This window comes from Mus caroli, chromosome 11 (genome assembly GCF_900094665.2).
Source record: "Mus caroli chromosome 11, CAROLI_EIJ_v1.1, whole genome shotgun sequence".
NCBI lineage: Eukaryota > Metazoa > Chordata > Mammalia > Rodentia > Muridae > Mus > Mus caroli.
The window spans coordinates 98452366-98473337 of NC_034580.1; the positions used below are offsets into that span (position 1 = coordinate 98452366).

The 20972-nt window shown below is 40.2% G+C and overlaps 1 protein-coding gene across 3 annotated transcripts in view; it reads right to left on the bottom strand.

Annotated features, from left to right (window-relative positions):
- The window catches only part of Gpatch8 (G-patch domain containing 8), a 77010-nt gene that overhangs the window by 20704 nt on the left and 35334 nt on the right, over window positions 1–20972 (bottom strand). The window contains exons 1-4 of one of the 3 annotated variants that reach the window (XM_029483228.1): window positions 10464–10496; window positions 8356–8423; window positions 7642–7728; window positions 775–918 (exon numbers count right to left, since the gene is read on the bottom strand). In XM_029483228.1, the coding sequence (XP_029339088.1) occupies window positions 775–918; window positions 7642–7728; window positions 8356–8382 (258 nt within the window). In that variant the 5' untranslated portion in view covers window positions 8383–8423; window positions 10464–10496. Of the gene's footprint in view, window positions 1–774; window positions 919–7641; window positions 7729–8355; window positions 10438–10463; window positions 10497–20972 lie in introns of those variants that run through there. The other 2 variants (XM_021177201.2, XM_029483229.1) reach the window with 2 other exon arrangements.

Genomic DNA, 20972 nt, shown 5'->3' on the forward strand with positions numbered 1-20972 from the left:
TTATATGTAAGTACACTGTAGCTGTCTTCAGACACTCCAGAAGAGGGAGTCAGATCTTGTTACAAATGGTTTTGAGCAACCATGTGGTTGCTGGGATTTGAACTCCAGACCTTTGGAAGAGCAGTCGGGTGCTCTTACCCACTGAGCCATCTCACCAGGCCCAGTGATGAACTCTTACCTAGGATACCAACCCTGCCCTCTCTAAGTTGCTTTTGGTCAAGGTGTTTCACATTTCCTCATAGTAGAGACTTATTAAGACAAAGTGGCTTGTTGTTGTTAAGACAGTGTCTAATTTTATTGTATTTTAATTTTTTCATCAGGATTTAAGTTACTTTTCAAGGCATATGGAGTACAAAATGACCTACTGATAAAAAATAGTAGCCAATAAAACTTGAATTCTTATATATGCAGAATTCAGGAGAACACAGTCTACGAGAACTCTTTAAAAAAAGTTTCACATGTTGAGGAAGGGAGAAACTGATGTAAGCTCTCCCAGTGGTCCTCAGATCAATCGCCATATTGAAAAAAACTACTTAAAGCATTACTTCAGGTTTGAGAAATTCACAACCCATTATGCTACTTAAAATAGTGGTGGACTGTCAGGGATGTTGTGTTGGGAAAGCTCCCATGGTGGGTGGGGGGGGGGGGAATCAAGAGTATCAGGTACAAAATAAAGACTGGCTGATAAAGAAGCCAGTCACACCCATAAACGCCTACAGTTGTTAACAATCAAGAGCCTTCTTCCTTGGTACCGAGTAGTTAGTTATTCCTTACCTGCTTGTGTGCATGATCATAAGAATTGATGTGGTTGTCAAATTCCTGATGTTTCTGATACTGTTTATCACAAAGTTCACAGTAAAAGTTGGCTCTGAGATCTTCTAAGGCTTTTGCAATTGCCTTTTCTTTGTCAACATAATCCTGTTAAGAACCACAAAAGAAAAAAGCCAACTCAGTAGGATTTAGATAGCTACTATCCAAGCAGAGAGAAAAATAGCTTTCTAGAAAATTCAATGGCACCAGTAAAAACCAGATAGAATGCAAGGCGAAATTTGGTAGGGTAACAATTTGTGTGTGTTCTAACAAGTGTTCAGGAGAGTGAAATTTTATTTCCCTTTTGGCAATACTGTAGACAAGATTCTATAGCATTCTCTATTTTGTCCTTGACCAAAATATAAGACACAATTTAATCAGGCACAGTGGTGTTACCTGTTCAAGACACCCCAGGCTGACAAGAGTGTCTTGAGTTAAAAGCTATCCCTAGTACATAGAGATTACTGAATTAGCCAGGGTCATACAGCAAATATCTGTGTCATCATGTCCCACCATTTTATTCATCTTTAAAAGATACTGTTATTTTGAATGTTTGCTTGCATTTATGTCTATGTGATATGTATGTGTTGATGCCGACAGAAGCCAAGAGAGGGTGTTTAGACCCCCATGGAGTGGAGTTATAGGCAGTTGTGAGTTGCCATGTCGGTACTGGGAAATGAATCCAGGTTCTCTTCAAGAATAGCAGGTGCCCTTTACTGTTAAGACATCTCTCTAGCTCCATTATAATTCCTTTTTTAACTTTTAAACTAACAGTTGGAATAAAGCATATACTAACCAGGATCAAGAGGAATTAGATTTATCCAAAAGGACTCAAGGTTCAACATAAAGAAAAAAAAAGTCAGTGAAACATATCCTATTAATAAGGGAATGGGAGCATTACGTGATTATCTCAATTGGTTACAATGTTTGCTAAATCAATTACCTTTGTATGTATAGCAAAGGCTGAGTATGCAGCTCAGTGGTAAAAGTCTTGCCTAGCTAGGGTGCTTATGACCTTGACCCTTGCTTGACCCCTTTGCCACCTGTTCTGTTTAAGGGATTTTAGACTATTTTTGCAATGATACTGCAAGAGAGCAACGGGCTGCCTGAAGATGCTAATTTTTTTCTACTAGCCCTTCTGCAGGAAAGTAGATGCTAAGACTTGCTAAGCTGTGGTGTCAACATTTATGACAATAGTTTATTAGGGTCCCAGCCACCGGAGTATCTATTATATTCTCTACACAGAAAACAACTTCTTTTTCCCCTAAATCTTCCCTGTGGACTTAAAACTAAAATGTAAAGTTTGTCAGCTGGTCAAAATGCCATATCCAAAACAAATTCAGCAGTTATGTTACCTTATCTAATTTTGGCCTGTTAATTTCTTCCTAGCCTGATTCTCATTCATTCATTCATTCATTCATTTGTTCGTTCTCTCCCTCCCTCCTTCCTTGTAAGCTTTCTGAGACAGGGTTTCTCTGTGTAGCCCTGGTTGTCCTGTAACTCAGTCTGTAGAATAGGCTGGCCTCAAACTCACAAGAGATCCACCTGTCTCTGCCTCCTGAATGCTTACTTAAAGTTACCCTTTACCATTTTTTTTCAGGTGTTTTGATAGTCTAAGGATTTTCAGCTGTAAGCCATAAAAGGATTCTCAGACTAGGGTGCAGCTCAGTGGCCGAGTACACAGCCTAACACATTTGAGGCCCCAAATTCAATGCCTGGTTATTTAACCAAAAATTATGTTTTTAAGTTTAATTTTATGTTCTATGTATGGGGAAAATTAGTTCACCTTTTAACTTTACATTAAAACATACTCTTTAGGGCTGGAGAGATGGCTCAGCGGTTAAGAGCACTGACTGCTTTTCCCGAGGTCCTGAGTTCAATTCCCAGCAACCACATGGTGGCTCACAACCATCTGTAATGCGATCTGATGCCCTCATCTGGTATATCTGAAGACAGCTACAGTATATTTATATAAAAAAATTAATTTTTAAAAAATACCCTTTAAACCTATTCCATGTTTATAAAATAAAAAAGTAAGCTACATCTTGAGACCCAACATTAAAAAACCACTCATTTATTACTTATTTTACTTGTTACATGTAATAATTTATAACTGTGTGTGCAGGAGTCTGTGAAATGGAGTTGCAGGAAGTTGTGACTTGCCACGTTGATTCTGGGAACAGAATTCAGGTCCTTTGTGAGAATAAGTAAGTGCTATTATCCTCTAAGTTATCTCTTCAGCCTCATAAAGATTTATTTATTTATTTATTTATTTATCGAGACAGGGTTTCTCTGTGTAGCTCTGGCTGTCCTGGAACTCACTTTGTAGACCAGGCTGGCCTCGAACTCAGAAATTCGCCTGCCTCTGCCTCCCAAGTGCTGGGATTAAAGGCGTGCGCCACCATGCCCGGCTCAGATTTATTTTTATTTACATACGTGTGTGTGCTTTGTTTGTAGTGAGTATGTTTTGTGTGCAGGTGTGCAAGGGGACTAGAGAGGGCAATGGGTTCCCTTGGAGCTGGAGTTACAGGTGGTTGTGGGTTTTAGAAACCAGCTCAGATTCTCTAGCAGAACAGTCCAATACTCCATATTATTCTTATAGAATAGTCATGCTAACCAAAGAACAAAAACCCAAGGACAGTACCTGAAAAATAGCACAAAGGTTGACCCCACTGCCTTCACAGCCACATGCACTATGGGCACACATGCACCCGCTATCTGGTAAGAGACTCTTGAGTAACTAGGACATGCTATCCTTTTCAGTGTATGAGGGTGGATGTGTTACTGCTTTGAGACAGTCACTCACAGCCCAGGATGACCTAAAATTCATTACGTAGCTGAAGCTTGCCTTGACCTTGAGGCAGTCATCCTTTCTTAGTCAGCCACATTTTTGGATGATAGGTATGTTATTATGGCTCAGTACTTAAAAACAGGAATAGGACAGTATAGTGGCTCAGTGGATAAAAGCACTTGGCATCAAACCTGAGTGCAATCTGTGAGCCCTACATGGTAGAAGGAGATTGTCCTCTGACCTTCCTGGGCCTGTGTGGCAATACATGTGGACAGACATGGAAATGGACTTGGTCACGCACAGACAAACAGAGCAAATACAGGTAATTAAAAATCTGTAAAAATAAAGACACACACAAAAATGTTATAAGTTCGAAAAAGGATCAGCCAGGTAAGACAATCTGGAGGGAAGAGAAAGTCAAGTAGTCTAGTAATTTTGTCCTGTAAACAAACTGTGCTCCACAGGCACTTCCTGCAGTTTTGCTTCTTCCTTCCTTCCTTCCTTTCAGATTTATTTATTTTATGTGTGTGAGTACACTGTTGCTGTCTTCAGACACATCAGAAGAGGTCATCAGATCTCATTACAGATGGTTGTGAGCCACCATGTGGATGCAGGGTATTGAACTCAGGACCTCTGGAAGAACAGTCAGTGCTCTTAACCACTAAGCCATCTCTGCAGCCTCCTTCCTGCAGTTTCTACCCATGACTGATCGGGTTTAAAAATGAGCAGTGGAAATGCCAAGCTCTTCATGTACAGTCATTTCAGTCTTAAAAAAAACAAAATAAGCTCTAAATTTATAACTCTTCTGCAATTTCTAATTCATTTAAAAATGAACCTAGGTCAGGCTGGTTGGATAGTGCATGCCTTTAATCATAGCACTTGGGAAGCAGGGACAGGTAGATCTGAGTTTGAAGCCAGCCTGGTCTACTGAGCACGTTCTATTCCAAGACAGCCAAGGCTATACAGAGAAACCTTTAAAAAAATAAACAAATAAACAAACAAACATAAAGAACCTAGGCAAGTATGGTGGCGCACACCTTTAATTCAAGCCCTTAGGAGGTAGAGGCAGGCCAATTTCTGAGTTTGAGGGCAGTCAGGCCCAGGATAGCCAGGGCTAAAGAGAAACCCTGACTTGAATCAACCACCACCACCAAAAAAAACCCAAAAACCAAAAACAAAATAAAAAACCCAAAAAAAACAAAAAACAAAACAAAAAAAGTGAGCCTAGATAGCACTAGAACCCCCAAATAGCAGCACACATCTTCCATTTGGGGGGGGGGGCATCTTCCATTTTTTATTTCATATGTATGAGTGCTTGCTGAGTGTGTCAAGGTACCACCTGCATGAAGTTCCTGTGGAGGCTAAATAGCACAGGAACCCTAGGGCTGGAATCATAGATGGTTGTAAGCTGCCATGTGGGTGCTGGGAATTGAATTCAGGTCCTCTGGAATAGTAGCCAGTACTCTTTTTTTTTTTTTTTTTTTTTTGGGTTTTTCTGTATAGCCCTTGGCTGTCCTGGAACTCACTTAGTAGACCAGGCTGGCCTCGAACTCAGAAATCCGCCTGCCTCTGCCTCCCGAGAGCTGGGATTAAAGGCGTGCGCCACCACGCCCGGCATAGCTAGTACTCTTAACCACTGAGCCATCTCTCTATACATTAAAAAAATTTTAAGTATTTGTTTTGTTGTGTATGTTCAATATATGTGAGTGCAATGAGGTCAGAAAACAACCTGGGGTGTCAATCCTCAACTCCTACATTGTGTGGGGAAGATCTCTCACTGTATGGACATGCTAGATGGTCCCGAGCTTCCAGGGGTCATCCTGTCACTGCCTCCTGTGCATTACAGCATGTGCTGCCACATCTGGCATGGTGTAACATGAAGTCAGGTTGCTGTACTAAGGGCTTTATACATGGACATCTGCTAACCATTGCTTTCCAAGTCAGTCTTGTCCTCAAAGTTTTGGCAGTTCTCCTGCCTCCTGTCCCTAAGTGCCATCATGTCTAGAACCTTGTCTGCTACTTGACTGCCAGGAAGACAGGTGTGCACCCCGATACCTCCTGGATTCCAGGAGTCCTTCTAGGATTGCTATCACCCCAGTCTTGGTTATTTTTTAATCTTTAAGTCTGTAAAATGATAATTACCTTAATTTTACTCTATTATTATCTATCTTAACAATGAAAGGAAATAATAGATCTTTGGTTTTCAAGACTGACAGAACATTTTTATTGTCTCCAACTAGTATGCCATCCCTTTCTCTATTCCATACTACTGAGGGAAGTCTAGATACCTAGGCTAAATTTATAGGCACTTCCAAGCACTGAGACTCTGAAGGGCCTTTAACAGATGCTTGACTGAGTAGGCAGGCTACGGCTCTACTTCCCCTTTATACGGTAGGTTTTGTTTTGTTTTTTAGTTTTATAACAAATCCCCTTTTTTCCATTTTCACCTTAAGTATCACAACCAAAAAACAGCTTTTATAGGATAATCTTTATTTTCTTTTTAAGATTTACTTATTATGTATACAGAACTCTGCCTGCCAGCAAGAGGGCACCAGATCTAATTATAGATGGTTGTGAGCCACTATGTGGTTGCTGGGAATTGAACTCAGGACTGTGGAAGCACAGATACAGCTCTTTCTATAGGATTATCTCAATGAGATCTATTTNTTTTNTTTNTTTTTTTTTTTTTTTTTAGATTTATTTATTGTTATCTGTAAGTACACTGTAGCTGTCTTCAGACACACCAGAAGAGGGCAGCAGATCTCGTTACGGATGGTTGTGAGCTACCATGTGGTTGCTGGGAATTGAACTCAGGACCTTTGGAAGAGCAGTCAGTGCTCTTACCCATTGGGCCATCTCACCAGCCCCCCCGAGCTCTATTTTTTATCTTCTAATTTGCCTATTTTATTTCTGAATGCTTAACTTACATGTTCTAAGCTGAAGTTTATTATGAATAGTCCTTTAAAAAGGAAACTATTCTGGACTAGAGAGATGGCCCAGTATTTAGAAGCACTATTGCAGAGAATCCAGGTCTGGTTCCCAGCACCTACATAGTACCTTCCAAACATCTGAACTGTAAGTTCCAGGGATTTAAAGCCCACTTGTAGACTTTGAAGGTACCAGGTACACATGTGGCACAGACATATATGTAAATAAAATATCATTTGTCTCACGTGGTAAGAACTGACTCCCCAAAGTTGTCCTTTACCCTCCTTACATATACAGTGGCAAGCACCACCTCCATACCCACCCCATTAAAGAGAAAAAGAATTCACTGTGATGTCCACATTGCGGGGGGCGGGAGGGGGGCATAGAAAGAGAGACAGAGGCTGGGTGTGGTGGCGCACACCTTTAATCCCAGCACTCGGGAGGCAGAGGCAGGCGGATTTCTGAGTTTGAAGCCAGCCTGGTCTACAGAGTGAGTTCTAGGACAGCCAGGACTACACAGAGAAACCCTGTCTCGAAAAACAAAAATAAATAAATAAAATAAAAAAATAGAGAGACGGAGATGGGGGGTGGGGGTGGGGAGGGGAACTTTAGGGCTGAGTGCAATTAACAATGAACAAGAAAATTCTTAATTTGTCACAAGAAACAATAGTTTAGCTCAGGCTAGAGGAGACTGCTGAGCAGGTAAGGCCTCCTGCTGCCAAGCCAGAGGATCTGTGTTTGCTCTCTGGGTGGAAGTTGTTCTCTGACTTCTATACACACTGTGGCATTACACATAAAATGAATGTTCCCCTCTTCCCTCTTACCCATTTTCTTTTTAAAAAGGAAAGCCTCCAAGGACTCAACCATCATTTTCCTGCTACTGCCTGACTTTCTGTATGCTACCTAGGACTAATACTTTCAAACATTAATGCAATTTCCCCAACATACATAGGGAGTAGGTATTTCAGTTTTCACTGAGGCAATAAGATTATCACAAATCACTATTAAATGTAAACAAATGCTATCAGTCAGGGAGACCCTTTTCACCAAAAATGAGTTTCTTTTCTCTTCTGTATGAATGTTCTCAACAACAATGACTTTGTTTACGTCACCTTGTACTTCTGCCTCAGCTCCTCTGTGTCTTCTTTTTCTACTTCTAGGACACGACGCCGTTCGGTAGCATCCTCGGCATAATCCAGCTTGACAAAAATAGACACATTTATTCTTATTTCCTAAAGAACCCAAGACTAACTATGAAAATGTCATTTGCACAAGCATAGTGTTTGATAGCATGGAACTTGTTTTTTCCCTCAGCTAGTTCTTGCTTTACTGTCATGTCACAGAGAACAGAAAGCAAAGTTCCTTAATCTCTTTCCTGATGTTTGCCAATACACCCACCTGCTGATTACAAGATTTCAGCTCAAGATTTACTTCCAAGGAATTAGAATGAAATGAAGACAGTATTTCAGACAATAAAATGAAGGTACTGTAGGTAACAGATATATATAACCCTGCATGGGCAGAGCATCTACTACAGCAGTGCTTTAAGCACAGGGCAACACTGTCCATTAAACGAGTGCCAGAGCCTGACCTGATTGATCTTTCTGTACTGTACAACACCAGAAAACTCCTCTACAGGGGCATCATTTACATCCTCAGTGCTTCAAAAACAGCACAAAATGAAAACATCAAATACACTTTTAATTGGTCAAAGAAAAATTAATTATGCTCAATCTGGTAAGTATACACTTATACTGACATTTAACTTGGAAGTTAATGGCAATTTTATATATTCCATAAAATTAGTCTTAATGAGATCAATTTACCTCCATTTCCATTCGACCCATGCCCATGACATCATACTTGACAACGATTGGAATAGGGTCTGTTCTCCCTGTAACAGGAACACAGAATTAAGTTGAGACATAAAATTAGGCTAATAGTTCACTTAAACATTAGGTCTGGGTGGTTAGATCTTGCCTGAAGTGCAGAGACCAGAAAGCTACAGTGAACCAAACAAAAGCCATTCTCACAGCTTCCATCCGATCCCTCCTTTCCTGGATTAAACCCAACAGCCCTCAGTGGTAGGCCCAGCTGGAGAGAATTCCGGGTCCTTATGGCAAAGCTAAGTGAGGGGATCCGTCAATGGGAGTTGACAATAAAGAACTTTACAAGTTTCTTTTTTTTGTTTGTCTGTTTTAATAAGGCAGGGTCTCATGTAGTCCAGGCTGGCCTCAAACTCAGTAAGTAAGAGAGGATGACCATGAACTCCTGGTCCTCCAGTATACAATCACAATTTTGTTCCGAAAGCATCCCGTCTATCCCTTAAACTGGTGATGAATATCTTAAATGCTTGAATGAGGGGTGGGGGGGAATGCATTTTAAACAACAGAAGAAACGATATATCAGTATATGTTTAACTTTTGTTTTTTGAAAGACACTTTCCAATCAAAAGAAATTTTTACATAAAAAAACGACAGCTACTTGCCCTTAAGGACAAGCCTGGTTTGATTCAACAACTGGTTGCGGGAGGTAAGTGGCAAGCTGTGAAAAGGACTAGTTGCGAAGAAAATTGACTTTCAACTAATTGATCTATGCTGGAGATTTTTAAAAAGTAAATATATATTTAATTCACTCATAACCAGCCAAACAAAGCAAAATGGGGCAGACAAGCACTTTACTACCACAGCTGTTTTACATCACAACTTGCGCTTTTCATTGTGATGTAACGGAAAGGACTTACCTTACCCAGTGTTCACCTTTAGTGAAAAAACACAATGTTTACTTCCCTCATCATTTCACTCAGACTGGTGTAAACAGTTGTTTTTTGTTTTGTTTTTCTTGTTACACACACACACATACATATATATAGATATATACATATTATACCTTTGGGCAAGAAATTTGAGTTTTATCAGGCTAAATCTTGGATATTATCAAAGAAAATAATTTTTAAAAATCGGTTTGTTTTGAGTCCTGAAGTATTAAATGAAAATTAACCAGCACTTGTGTCTGGTCACTTTATATTTATGGAATTAATGGTTTTTTTGGTCTTTAAATCATACAGATAAAACAAATCTGGAAATTTAACTACTCGTCAACAATATTCCATTATTGACACTCAGAAGTTTAACTGCTTATCAATGAGATCCTATTATTGTTTTTAAACAATAAATAGGTAGGAAACGAACAATTATCATCACAGTCTTTTTTTAAAAAGTAAATAATAAACCCTTCTGGAACACAGTCTTCTAGTAGATGCGTCCAGGACTACCAGATAACAGAGCACGTGCACGTGCAGCGCTCGTCCCCTCCGCCCAATGGTATAATAATTGAGCAGTGACTGCAATCTCTAGCAAAAGGACCAAAGTGAAGACAGGTTATAAAAATGACTTCCTAGGTGCAATATCACTTTCATAACGTCTCAGTCAGGGATTTACTGGTAAAAGCAAATAGTCCAATGAAACAATTAAAAAGAAACATCAAAGAAATTTATTTTAGAATCTTTTTCCATTGGTCAGAATTTATCTTGAAAGATTCGACAAAGTTTTGGTGCCTCTGTACCAAATTGTTTACCTCTGTAAACCCCTGTTTATAAATTCTGCATTAGTACTTTTGCCTTCTAAGGCAGTCAAAGTTTGTTTAACTTATTTATAAATTGCAGTAGCAAGTGCTAGTGCCCATTACACTGGGGGTGGGAGAATCAAGGTTTTGACTATTAAAATTTAATATTTTAACTGATTCTTTTTGGCAGTTCGAACAAATATATCCCTTCTTAACATTACCCTTCAATGAACAAGGATCAGACAAGTTGCATAAGGAAAGGAAAATGAAAAGACCAAGCAGAAGGATGAGGCTACAACAGAGAGAGTAAGCCTAACATATTGGTGCACTGATGACAAAAGGAGTAATTCAGTCTGAAAATAAAAATTACCACTGCTAAGTTTACCATCACCACAACAAGTCCAGGATCATAATGCTGTAAAAAAGAAACACGGTTTGTTAGGCAGAAACCATCAGGGTAGGAAACAGGCCTTCTAGCAGGCAGACAGGACAGGGGTAAAGTACCAACTGGGCTTTTGTCCCTCCCCCGATTTCAGTGAGGACGGAGGAAGGACATTTTGTGCTACAGCAGCTGTTTTTGTACTGGTCAGATGGGGTGTGAGATTTTTGTACTGCTACTTGAGAACAATCTCCTCTTCAATAGTAACCCAGGGGCGGGGGATGGGTCGGGACGTCAGTCTGTTAAAGGGAGAAAACTAACTCTAGCTCTCTAGCTTCCAATCTCTCAGTTAACAGATTCATTCTGGCAAATCAGTATTCAGGGTCTAAGATGGGACTCCTTAAATAAATCACAGTAAAAATTAGATGGAATCAACCAGACAATGATCTATTGTTTTGCTTTGTTATTTCACTAAAAGAACTATGGAAGGAGCCTGAGGAGACAGGGTTTCAAGACCACTTTAAAATAATAATCCTGGGCATGGTGGCACACGCCTTTAATCCCAGCACTCGGGGGTGGGGGGCAGAGGCAGGTGGATTTCTGAGTGCGAGGCCAGCCTGGTCTACAAAGTGAGTTCCAGGACAGCCAGGGCTACACAGAGAAACCCTATCTTGAAAAAAAGGAAAAAAGAAAAAAAAAAAGAAAAAAAAAATAATTAATAACTAGAAGTCTAGAAAACAACTTTAGATATTCAGTGTTTAAAGAATTGAGTTCTGTTAACAATGAGTAAAACTAAGTGGCTCAGCTCAAAATTTTGCTTCCTGTTAAAGACTTCATAGACTCACCAATATCTATCCTTCCGCACATAAACCAACTCAAGGAAAAATAACTCCAGGGGAAGAAAAGCCTCAAAAGAGCCACCACTTATAATTTCTCAAAAGTTAACTCAAGGAAAATATCCAAATTACAAACCAACCTGAAGATGAAATTACTGCTTGCATTAAGTAGATTACATTATTAAATTATATTATTATGCTATTAAGGAAATACACAGGTCAAGGGAACAAAGTCACAATGGGAGACAGACTCCAAAGAATATAAACAGGAAGAGATTGTACCATGTTTCTTTTTTAAAAAATCCCCTTACTTATTTCCAATCAATGACTGATCCTATCACAAAGAATATCACTTACAATAACCAAATAATAATTTGTAACAATCAACTTTTTAAATACTTTATTATTTGTTTGTTTTTAAAACAAACAGTTTTTCTGGGTTGTCTTGGCTTTCCTGGAGCTCACTCTGTAGACCAGGCTGACCTTGAACTCAGATCTCCACCTGCCTCTGCCTCCAAGTGTTGGGATTAAAAGCATATACCACCACCCCGCATTTATTTTCTTCTGTTGTTTTATTTTATGGTTTGCCAGCATGTATGTCCGTGTAAAGGTGTCCAACCCTGAAGTAACAGACACCTGTGAACCACCCATCATGTGGGTGCTTAGAATTGAACCCAGCTCCCCTGGAAGAGCAGCCAGAGCCCTTAATCACTGGACCATCTCTCCAGCCCCATGTTCTGTTTTTTTTTAAAGGCAAGCATTAATAGCAAAACTGTGTATTCTCTTGAAGAGTCCATTTCTTTTCAAAATGAGCTAAATCCAGTTCCTTCTCTCTCTCTCTCTCTCTCCCCCCTCCCCTTCCCCCTCTCCCTTTCGAGACAGGGTTTCTCTATATAGCACTGGCTGTCCTGGAACTCACTTTGTAGACCAAGCTGGCCTTAAACTCAGAAATCCACCTGCCTCTGCCTCCCAAGTGCTGGGATTAAAGGGGTGCACCACCACACCCTGCTCAGTTCCTTATTTTCAAAGTGTGGAAATTTTTATTTAATTTCAATTAAATTATTGAAAACATTTTTGTTCTTTCACTGGACCCAAATTTAGGAAAATGACCTGTGGCCAGCCAATAAACTGACTCTGTGGATAAGGCACCTTGCTCTACCAGCTGACAACTTGAGTTCTGGAATCCACATAAAGAAAAGAGAGAATCTACTCCACTTCAGACCCACTCCTGCAGAGAGTGTATCGGATGTTTTGCTGAGAAACTGGAATTTGCTTATATATATATATCTACTTATTGTTTTGTTTTTGTAGTGGTGAGAATAGAACCCATGAACTGTCACTAAGCGACCTCAGGTCTAATGATTTATATTTTCCTTTATTTTTATTGTGTATATGTGCTCATATACATATACATATATACATGTGTGTGTGTATATGTGTGTGTGTGATTGTACCATGCATGTGTGTACACTGGCATATAGACACTAGAGTGCAACCTCAGGTGTCTTCTTTGTCTCTTCACCTTATTTTTTGAGACAAGTTCTCTCAGTGAACCTAGAGTTCTCAGATTGGCTAGCAAGCCAGGCAAGCCTGAGAGATTCTCCTGTCTCTACTATCTCCATGTTTATAGACATGAACTAGGAACCCAAAATTTAGATCTACATGCTTACAACACAAGCACTGTCTTATTCATCTCCCCAGCCACCCTTATGTGGATATCTTTTAATCAAAGAACTCCAAAAAAAGCCAGGCATGGTGTCTCCCATCAGGAATTACCAGCAGTTGGGAGGCTCAGGGTGAGAACTACAGCAGATCCAAGGCTAGCAGAGGCTAAATACAATAGTGATTTATAAGCCAGGCAGAGCTCGAGAGGGAGAGGGAGACCTGGTCTCAAAAACAAAGCAATGACCACAACTACAACAAAGAGTGTGTTTATAAAGTGACTATGTACAGTTCCGTAATTACATCAGCATTCACTGAGTGACATTATTAGCTTATCCAAAATAAAGGAAGATTTAATAATAGTCTGTATGGTTCACTTCAATTCTAAAGTCTGAATGGTAGAAAATATTTGGGGAGCTACATAGCTGATAATAGTAGTACCTTGACAAAAATCTTGACAAGCAAACGGCTTCTTGCAGTTAGTTGTATCTCCTACCACTGGCTGTGTTAAGTGTTCTGTAACTACAATGAGAAGTTCTTACTATTTCAGGGTTAATTTAAAACTCCCAAGACTTTCCAGCTTCATGTAAACCACTTTCCTTGTACTTTTCACAGTTGCCCACCCCAGCACACACACACTTTCATGAATTCCTTAGTACAGATTTTTAGGGTTGTCCCCTTAAAAGGCTGGGCTATAAAATTCCATATCTCCAAGAGAAGATAATCAGCAATGTGTTTTGCTACTGTTTGCACAACAGTCTAAGTAGAAGACTACCACCTCTATTTTCAAGACCATCATACAGATCAAAAGACGTAACAAATAAGCAAACCTTATAGGTCACCACACAGAAGGCCGCTGAGCGCTGAAAAGTCTTCACAAGGATTCAAACCCTGCTGCATGCACAAGGGCAGGGTGCTGGTGCTATGTCCAGGTGCACATGTTTAAGAAGGCCATAGAACAACTTCCTGCACTGCTCGTTAGGTGCTATTCAGCTTGTTTTTTGAGAAAAGCTCTATCATGGAGTTTACCATATAGCCTAGGCTAGCCAGTCAGTCCAAAGGATCTGTATGTCTCTGCTTCCCCTACACTGGAATTACAAAGGAGCCACACCCATTTTTTTGTAACCTGCGTTCTGTGGTGAGACTGGTAAAGACTACAGGGACTTGTAAGAAATGGACTAAATGTGGTTTTGATCATGAAATGAAAATAAGACTTCAGGAACCAGAGTGGAATGCTATGATCTAAAGTGACAAGTCTGCAGCTGACAAACAGCTCAACAGAGGAAAGCTCTTGCTGTGAAGCTGGACTACATGAGTTCAATCCTTGGAACCCATGGAAAGAGAAAGGGAGAAAGTGAACTCCACAAAGTTGTCCTGTAACCACACACATGCCATGGCATTCAAACACACACAGAAAACTCATGGACAGGCACAGGCCTTTAACCCCAGCACTCAGGAGACTGAAGCAGATCCCTTCGAGTCCAGGCCAGTCAGTTCTACATAGTAAGAGTCTGTGTTGGGGTAGGGAGGAAAAAGATAAAAAAACAAATCAGGTAATATTAGGGAGGCAGAGGTAGAGGCACGCAGACATCTTCAAGTTCAAGGCCAATCTAGTCTACATAATGGGTTTCAGGACAGCCAGGATTTTATAGAGTCTCAAAGGAAAAACAATAACAACAACAAAAGACAAACTCAGATTTGCAGGGCCTTCTGGCATGTACCCACCAATCCCGACACTCTAAGAGGCTGGGCAGGAGGGTTCTGATTGGGGCTATCCCAAGGTAAATAGTGACACTGTCCATACCTTGGCAGGAGGTGGGGTGGGGGTAGGGGCATGTGCTTAGAATACTTTAAACGTTTTCTTTTCTAAATAATATATCCTGCTATTTATGTTGGTGGTAATATTTTTGTTCTTTGTTGTTGGAAACAGGTTTGTGATGTGACCCGGGCTGCTTTTGAGCTTTTTATTCTCCTGCGTTTCCCAAGTACTGAGAGTGTATTTGCTTTCAGATTCTTTCGTTTCTTTATAACACTACTTCTAAATAAAATATTCTTTTTACTCAATAGTCTTATATTCTTCCCAGCTTTGGTGGTGCAGCTCAGTTGGCAGTGTTTGCTAACACACACAAAGCCCTGGCATTGACCTCAACACTTTATACTCTGTAATAAATGCAGTGTCAACTAGAGTGGCTGAAGCCAAAGGGTCAAAGTTCAGAGGAATCCTCAGCTACATAGTATGACTCAAGGAAGTCTTGGCCACATGAGACTGTCTGAAAAAAATACCAAAGGGGGAGGTGGACAGAGATTGGGGGTGGGTAAGCAAGCAAAATGGGTCAGCAGGAAAAGGTGCTTACCACCCAGTCTGATGATCTGATTTCAGTATCTGAGAACTCCATGATAGAAGGAGAGAAACAACTCCCTCAAATTGTTCTTTGACCTCCACACACACCATATACAGATAAATGTAATTAAAAAAATTTAAATAAACACAGGCTGGACCTAGGACTCCCTCACATATATAGCAGATGTGCAACTTGATCATCATGTGAGTCCCAAACAACTGGAGCAGAGGCTATTCCAAAAGCTGTTGCTGTACGTGGGCTATGTTCTTCTGGCTGGGCTGCCTTGTCTGGCCTCAGTGGGACAGGAAGCACCTATCCTCCCAGACTTGAAGTGCCAGAGTGGAGGGATTCCCAGGGGAGCCCCCACCCACTCTAAGGAGAAGGGGAGAGAGATGGGCAAGAATTGTGGGAGGTGGTGAAAGCAAGCGGGGAGGGGGGGTAGCGATCAGGATGTAAAGTGAATAAGTAAAAAATAAAATAAGCGGGGTGTGATGGTGCACACCTTTAGTCCCAGCACTTGAGAGGCAGAGGCAGGCGGATTTCTGAGTTTGAGACCAGTCTGGTCTACAGAGTGAGTTCCAGAACAGCCAAGGCTACACAGAGAAACCCTGTCTCATAAACAAAACAAACAAACAAACAAACAGACCCATAGATATCTGTGTTTCATACATCTACTAACAAATATATCTGGTTAGATGTGAAATAGTTGTTTGCTTCAATATTCTCATAATGGTAACATTTCTGCCTGCTAAATTGTTAAATAAACTGAAATTCTAAGTTAAACTGTTCCATTTTCTAGTATCACCATTATAATACTCACATTGTATTTGTTATACCTGTTTCCCTCTAAGTCATATGCAGGTATGGGTTTACATGTTTATCCTCCTCATCCCCAGCTATGTTATATAGTCAGCCCAGCCTGCTTATGAACCTCCTGCCCCAGGCTCTGGAGTGCTGGGATTACAGGACACCCTCACCTGCTCAACTCCTAACTCACCCCCACTTTTCTCCTCCAATTTACATGTATATATAAGAGAATCTCTTAGTAGCATCATCTGTCAATAAACAAGCTTATGGCCAACGAGCTGAGGCAGAAACCAGTAGGTGGGACATATGTCAGGGATAGAGAGACTTTGGGAAATAGTCAGACTAGAGAGATTTGACCCAGAATGCTGAGGAGACGTATGTAAGTCAGCACACAGCTAAACTCGGGTTAGAATAAAAGGAATGATAAGTTACGGAACAAATCAGAGAACAAGCTGAACCTTTTGACCTGGGCATTTATTAATAAATAATTAGTCTCAGAGTTGTTATTTCTGGGAATTAAGTAATCGGGAGGAAAACCTGACATTTTTACACATTTATTCCCTCATTTATTGGTGGTAGTGGCTGTGTTAGTGACTGTCATGGTGTACATGTGCGAGCAGAGGTCAGAGGACAACTGGTACAAGTCAGCGCTCTCCTTCCACTGTGTGGGTCTTAGGTACTAAGCTCAGCTTGCTAAGCTTGACAGCAAGCACATTTGCCTATCAAGACATCTTGCTTGTCCCCAGTCTGTCTTCAAGTATTAGTGTTGTTCTGGGCTACTCTAAGGAATCCGAAAACATATGTAGAATAAACCATGCAAAGTAACAACAAAGAATATGCAAAAACACAGCAATTACAAGTCTTTAGAAACTTATAGTTCAAGGAAGGATAAAAGAAATACACAAGTAATAAAAATTATACAAAGAAGAACACTACAAATACCACAGAGAAGCACACTGGCTCACACCTGTAATCTCAGCACTCAGACGATAAGGCAAGGAGAACACCTCAAATTCGAAGCCTACCTGTTTACACAGCAAGACCCTGTCTCAAAAAACAAAAACAAAACAAAACAAACAAAAAACCCAAGGAGAGCTGGTAAGACAGCTTAGTGGGTAAAGGCACTTGCCACAAATCTAACAACCTGAGTTTGATCAACAGGACCTGCACAGTAGGAATTCCCAAAAGGTATTGTCTGACCTCCACACATACCATGGTATTCTGTCCCTAGTAAATAAATTCATGTAAACTGAATGCATGCACACGTGTGCATGGTGCAAAAATAAAAAGGAGAAAATTAAGGTACCAAAGTTTTAGTACTTTCTTTTGAGAGATCAGAAAAATCTTTCAACAAACAAGCAAACAAAAAATGCCAGGCATGATAACATATACCTTTAATCCCAGCACTCAGGAGGCAGAGACAGGAAGATCTCTGTGAACTTGAGTCAACCTGGTCTACAGAGCAAGTTCCAAGATAGCTAGAGCTACACAGAGAAACCTTGCTCGAAAAACAAAACAATAACAAAAACAAAAGAAAGAAAATCCATAAAAATCTGTGAAAGGTTTCTACTACCTAATTTAGCTTCCTGAAGAACTAGATTCAAGGCACTGATTTTTTTATACAGAAAGAGCTCAGCCGTAAAGTACCTGACCAGCATAAACAAAGTCCTGGACTTAATACCTAGAATCACTAAATACTTCCATAAATACAGAAATAACCTACTCATGAGGATTCTATTAAAATAGAAAAAAGATGCACAAGTTTTAGCACGATTCTACTACTTATTTTCTATAGGATCTTGGACAAATTGCTATCTGAAATGGAAATTTCCTGTCAAGTATGGTGGTGTATGCCTGCAAAACAGGACACCCAAGACCTGGATGTAGAAGTTCAGGACCTGCTTAAATAACACAGAGCTACAGAAGAAACTTATCTCAGAAAATAAGACTCAATTTCCTGATCTGAAAAATGGGAATTTTATTTCAGAGGGAATACTGTAACACTTGCAAGCTAGCTAGCCCAGCAAATGCAGAGGCACATTACCTCTGACCTCCATACACAAAGCACAAATAACATCATCATCTTCATCCTCAAAGATTTAAAAAACTAAATCAATAAAAACGATCTACCTCTAGACGTTTCATTTATGTTGAGCACTGTGGCACATGTCTTTACTCCCAGCACTTGAGAGGCAAAGGTGGATGGATCTTTTGGTTTGAGGCCAGTCTGGTCTACATAGAATAAGTCTTAGGGCAGCCAGGCCTGCATACTGAACCTACCTTTAAAAACAAGCAGGCAAGCAAACAAACAAATACAAAGGAGGTTCTGCATCTAGTTAGGCAGCGCGTGGTGGTGATCACCTGTAACTCTGGCATCTGGGAGGTAGAGGCCTGAGTATCAGGAATGAAGGTCTTCATCTACTCTACAGCAGGCTTGAGGCCAATCTGAGTTAGATGAGACCCTGCTTCACAAACAAAAAACCCCTTTTATTTAGTTATTCTTCCATTAATTTACCTTGATAATGTCTCAGCTGCTTCTCAGCAGAATCACTGTGTGTGTGCGCACATGGGTTAGAGGTAAGCCCTGGCTGGCATGGTTCCACGGGTGCCATCCTCCTTGGTTTTAGAAAGAGTCTGGGTCTCTCTTTGACCTGTAGGCTGCTGCCAGTTTCTGACTCTCCAGCTGGGATCACTAGTGTACACCACAGTAACTGACTTTTTTCATGGGCTCTAGGGATCAAACTCAGATCTTCACACTTGCATGACAAACACTTTACTGACTGAGCTATCTTCCCAGCTCCATCATCTTTTCTTTATAACTAACAAATTAGTACGTAGAGTGATAAAAACAGAAATTGCTTTCTACTTTCAATTTTAATTTGAAATTATTCTTATCCTATGAACTTATGCTGTATAATTAATGTCTCTTCACATATCCTTTACATTTTAATTTTTATTATTTTTCATTATGTATATGTGTGGGTACACGCACATGAGGCCAGCAGTGTCTGAATCCCCTGGAACTAGAGTTACAAATGGTTTGAGCCACCTGATAGAGGAATTCTGGGAACCAAACTCCAGTTTTCTGCCAAGAGCAGTATACATAGGCTCTTGACTGCTAAGCCCCTTGATAAACTCTTTAGTAATATGATAACCCCTAATGAGCCAGGCCATGGTGGTACGCTTTTAATCCTAGCACAGCCAGGACTACAGAGAAAAACCCTGTATCGAAAAACAACAAACAGACAACCCCTATAATGAAAACTAAGTGATCTTTTCATTCCGTACTTTTTGTCTACCGTTCACCATTTCCTTCCGGCTACTGTTCTCCAATCCCTTTCTTTGTAGTATTTTCTGGTTTTGCTTCTTAAGTTCTCACTATCTAACTCTGGAGGTCTTGGAACACACTGTGTAGACCAGGCTGACCTCGAACTCACAGTGATTCGCTTGCATCTATCCCCTAAGTGCTGGGATTAAAGGTATGAATCACGAGGCCTGTGCACCATGTACATGGCTGGTGTCTACAGAAGTCAGAAGAGGGTGTTGGATCCCCTAGCTCTAGAGTTACAGATGATGGTGTGGGTGCTGGGAACTGAACCCTGATCCTCTGCAGGAGCAACAAATGCTCTCAACTATTGAGCTAAGGCTCCAGCCCCCCATCACCGTCATTTTAGCTCTAAAAATTAAACCTCTTGGGGCTGGAAAGACAGTTTAGTTGTTAAAAATGCTTGCTACTCTTCAAAGGACTGGAGTTCAGAATCCAGCACTTACTTTGGGAAGCTCATAACTATATTTCCAGCTCCAAGGAATCCAACACTCTCTCTGGCCTCTACAGGGAGACCTCGACATGCGGCATATAGTCTCAAAGAACTACACACATAAACATAAAAACATCTTTTAAATTTAAATTTTATTTTATGTGTGTTTTGCCTGCATGTATGCATGTGTACATGTGTACCTGGTACCTGAAGGTTAATGGCTTTAGATTTCCTGAAAGTGGAGTTACTGATGGCTGGAACCACTATGTGGATGCTGGAAAGTGAATCCAGGGGTTCCGTAAGAGCAACAAGTGCTCTTAACCACAGAGCCATCCTTCTTGACTCTAAAGATAAATATTTTTTAAAAATTAAAATGTCTTACTGAAGACTGAATTCTAATTATTTAATATCTGAGTTTATCTATATCAATTAAATTCTAGTAGGAAGATTAGAGACAGCCAGATGTGTTGGTGTTCATCTATAATCTTAGTACTTGGTTTACAAATTCAATGCCAGCCTGGATTATAAAGCAGGATCTTGCTTAACACAACGTTAAAGGCTGGCTGGAGAGCTGGCTCAGTGGTTAAGAGCACTTGCGAGGGACCAGAGCTCGATTCACACCACTCACGTGGAAGCTCTCCACTTCCTAATAAAACACTCATACACAGAAAATAATTAAATCTAAAAAAGGGTTAAAGGCTGAATATTATAAAAGTAATTTATACTTTTATATATAATACATTTATTTTACTAGTTTTACATAATACTAAGTGTATGCGAGCTGGGCGTGGTGGCGCACACCTTTTAGTCCCAGCACTCAGGAGGCAGAGGCAGGCGGATATCTGAGTTCGAGGTCAGCCTGGTCTACAAATTGAGTTCCAGGACAGCCAGGGCTATACAGAGAAACCCTGTCTCAAAAAAAAACAAACAAACAAAAACAAACAAACAAACAAAAAACCCAACAACAACAAAAAACTAAGTATATGCTTTTATTTACATACATTTTTAATAATACCTTTATATGATTTTATATACTATTTCAATACTAATTTTATATAATGGTAAATTTATACTTTTATATAATACTAAATCTAA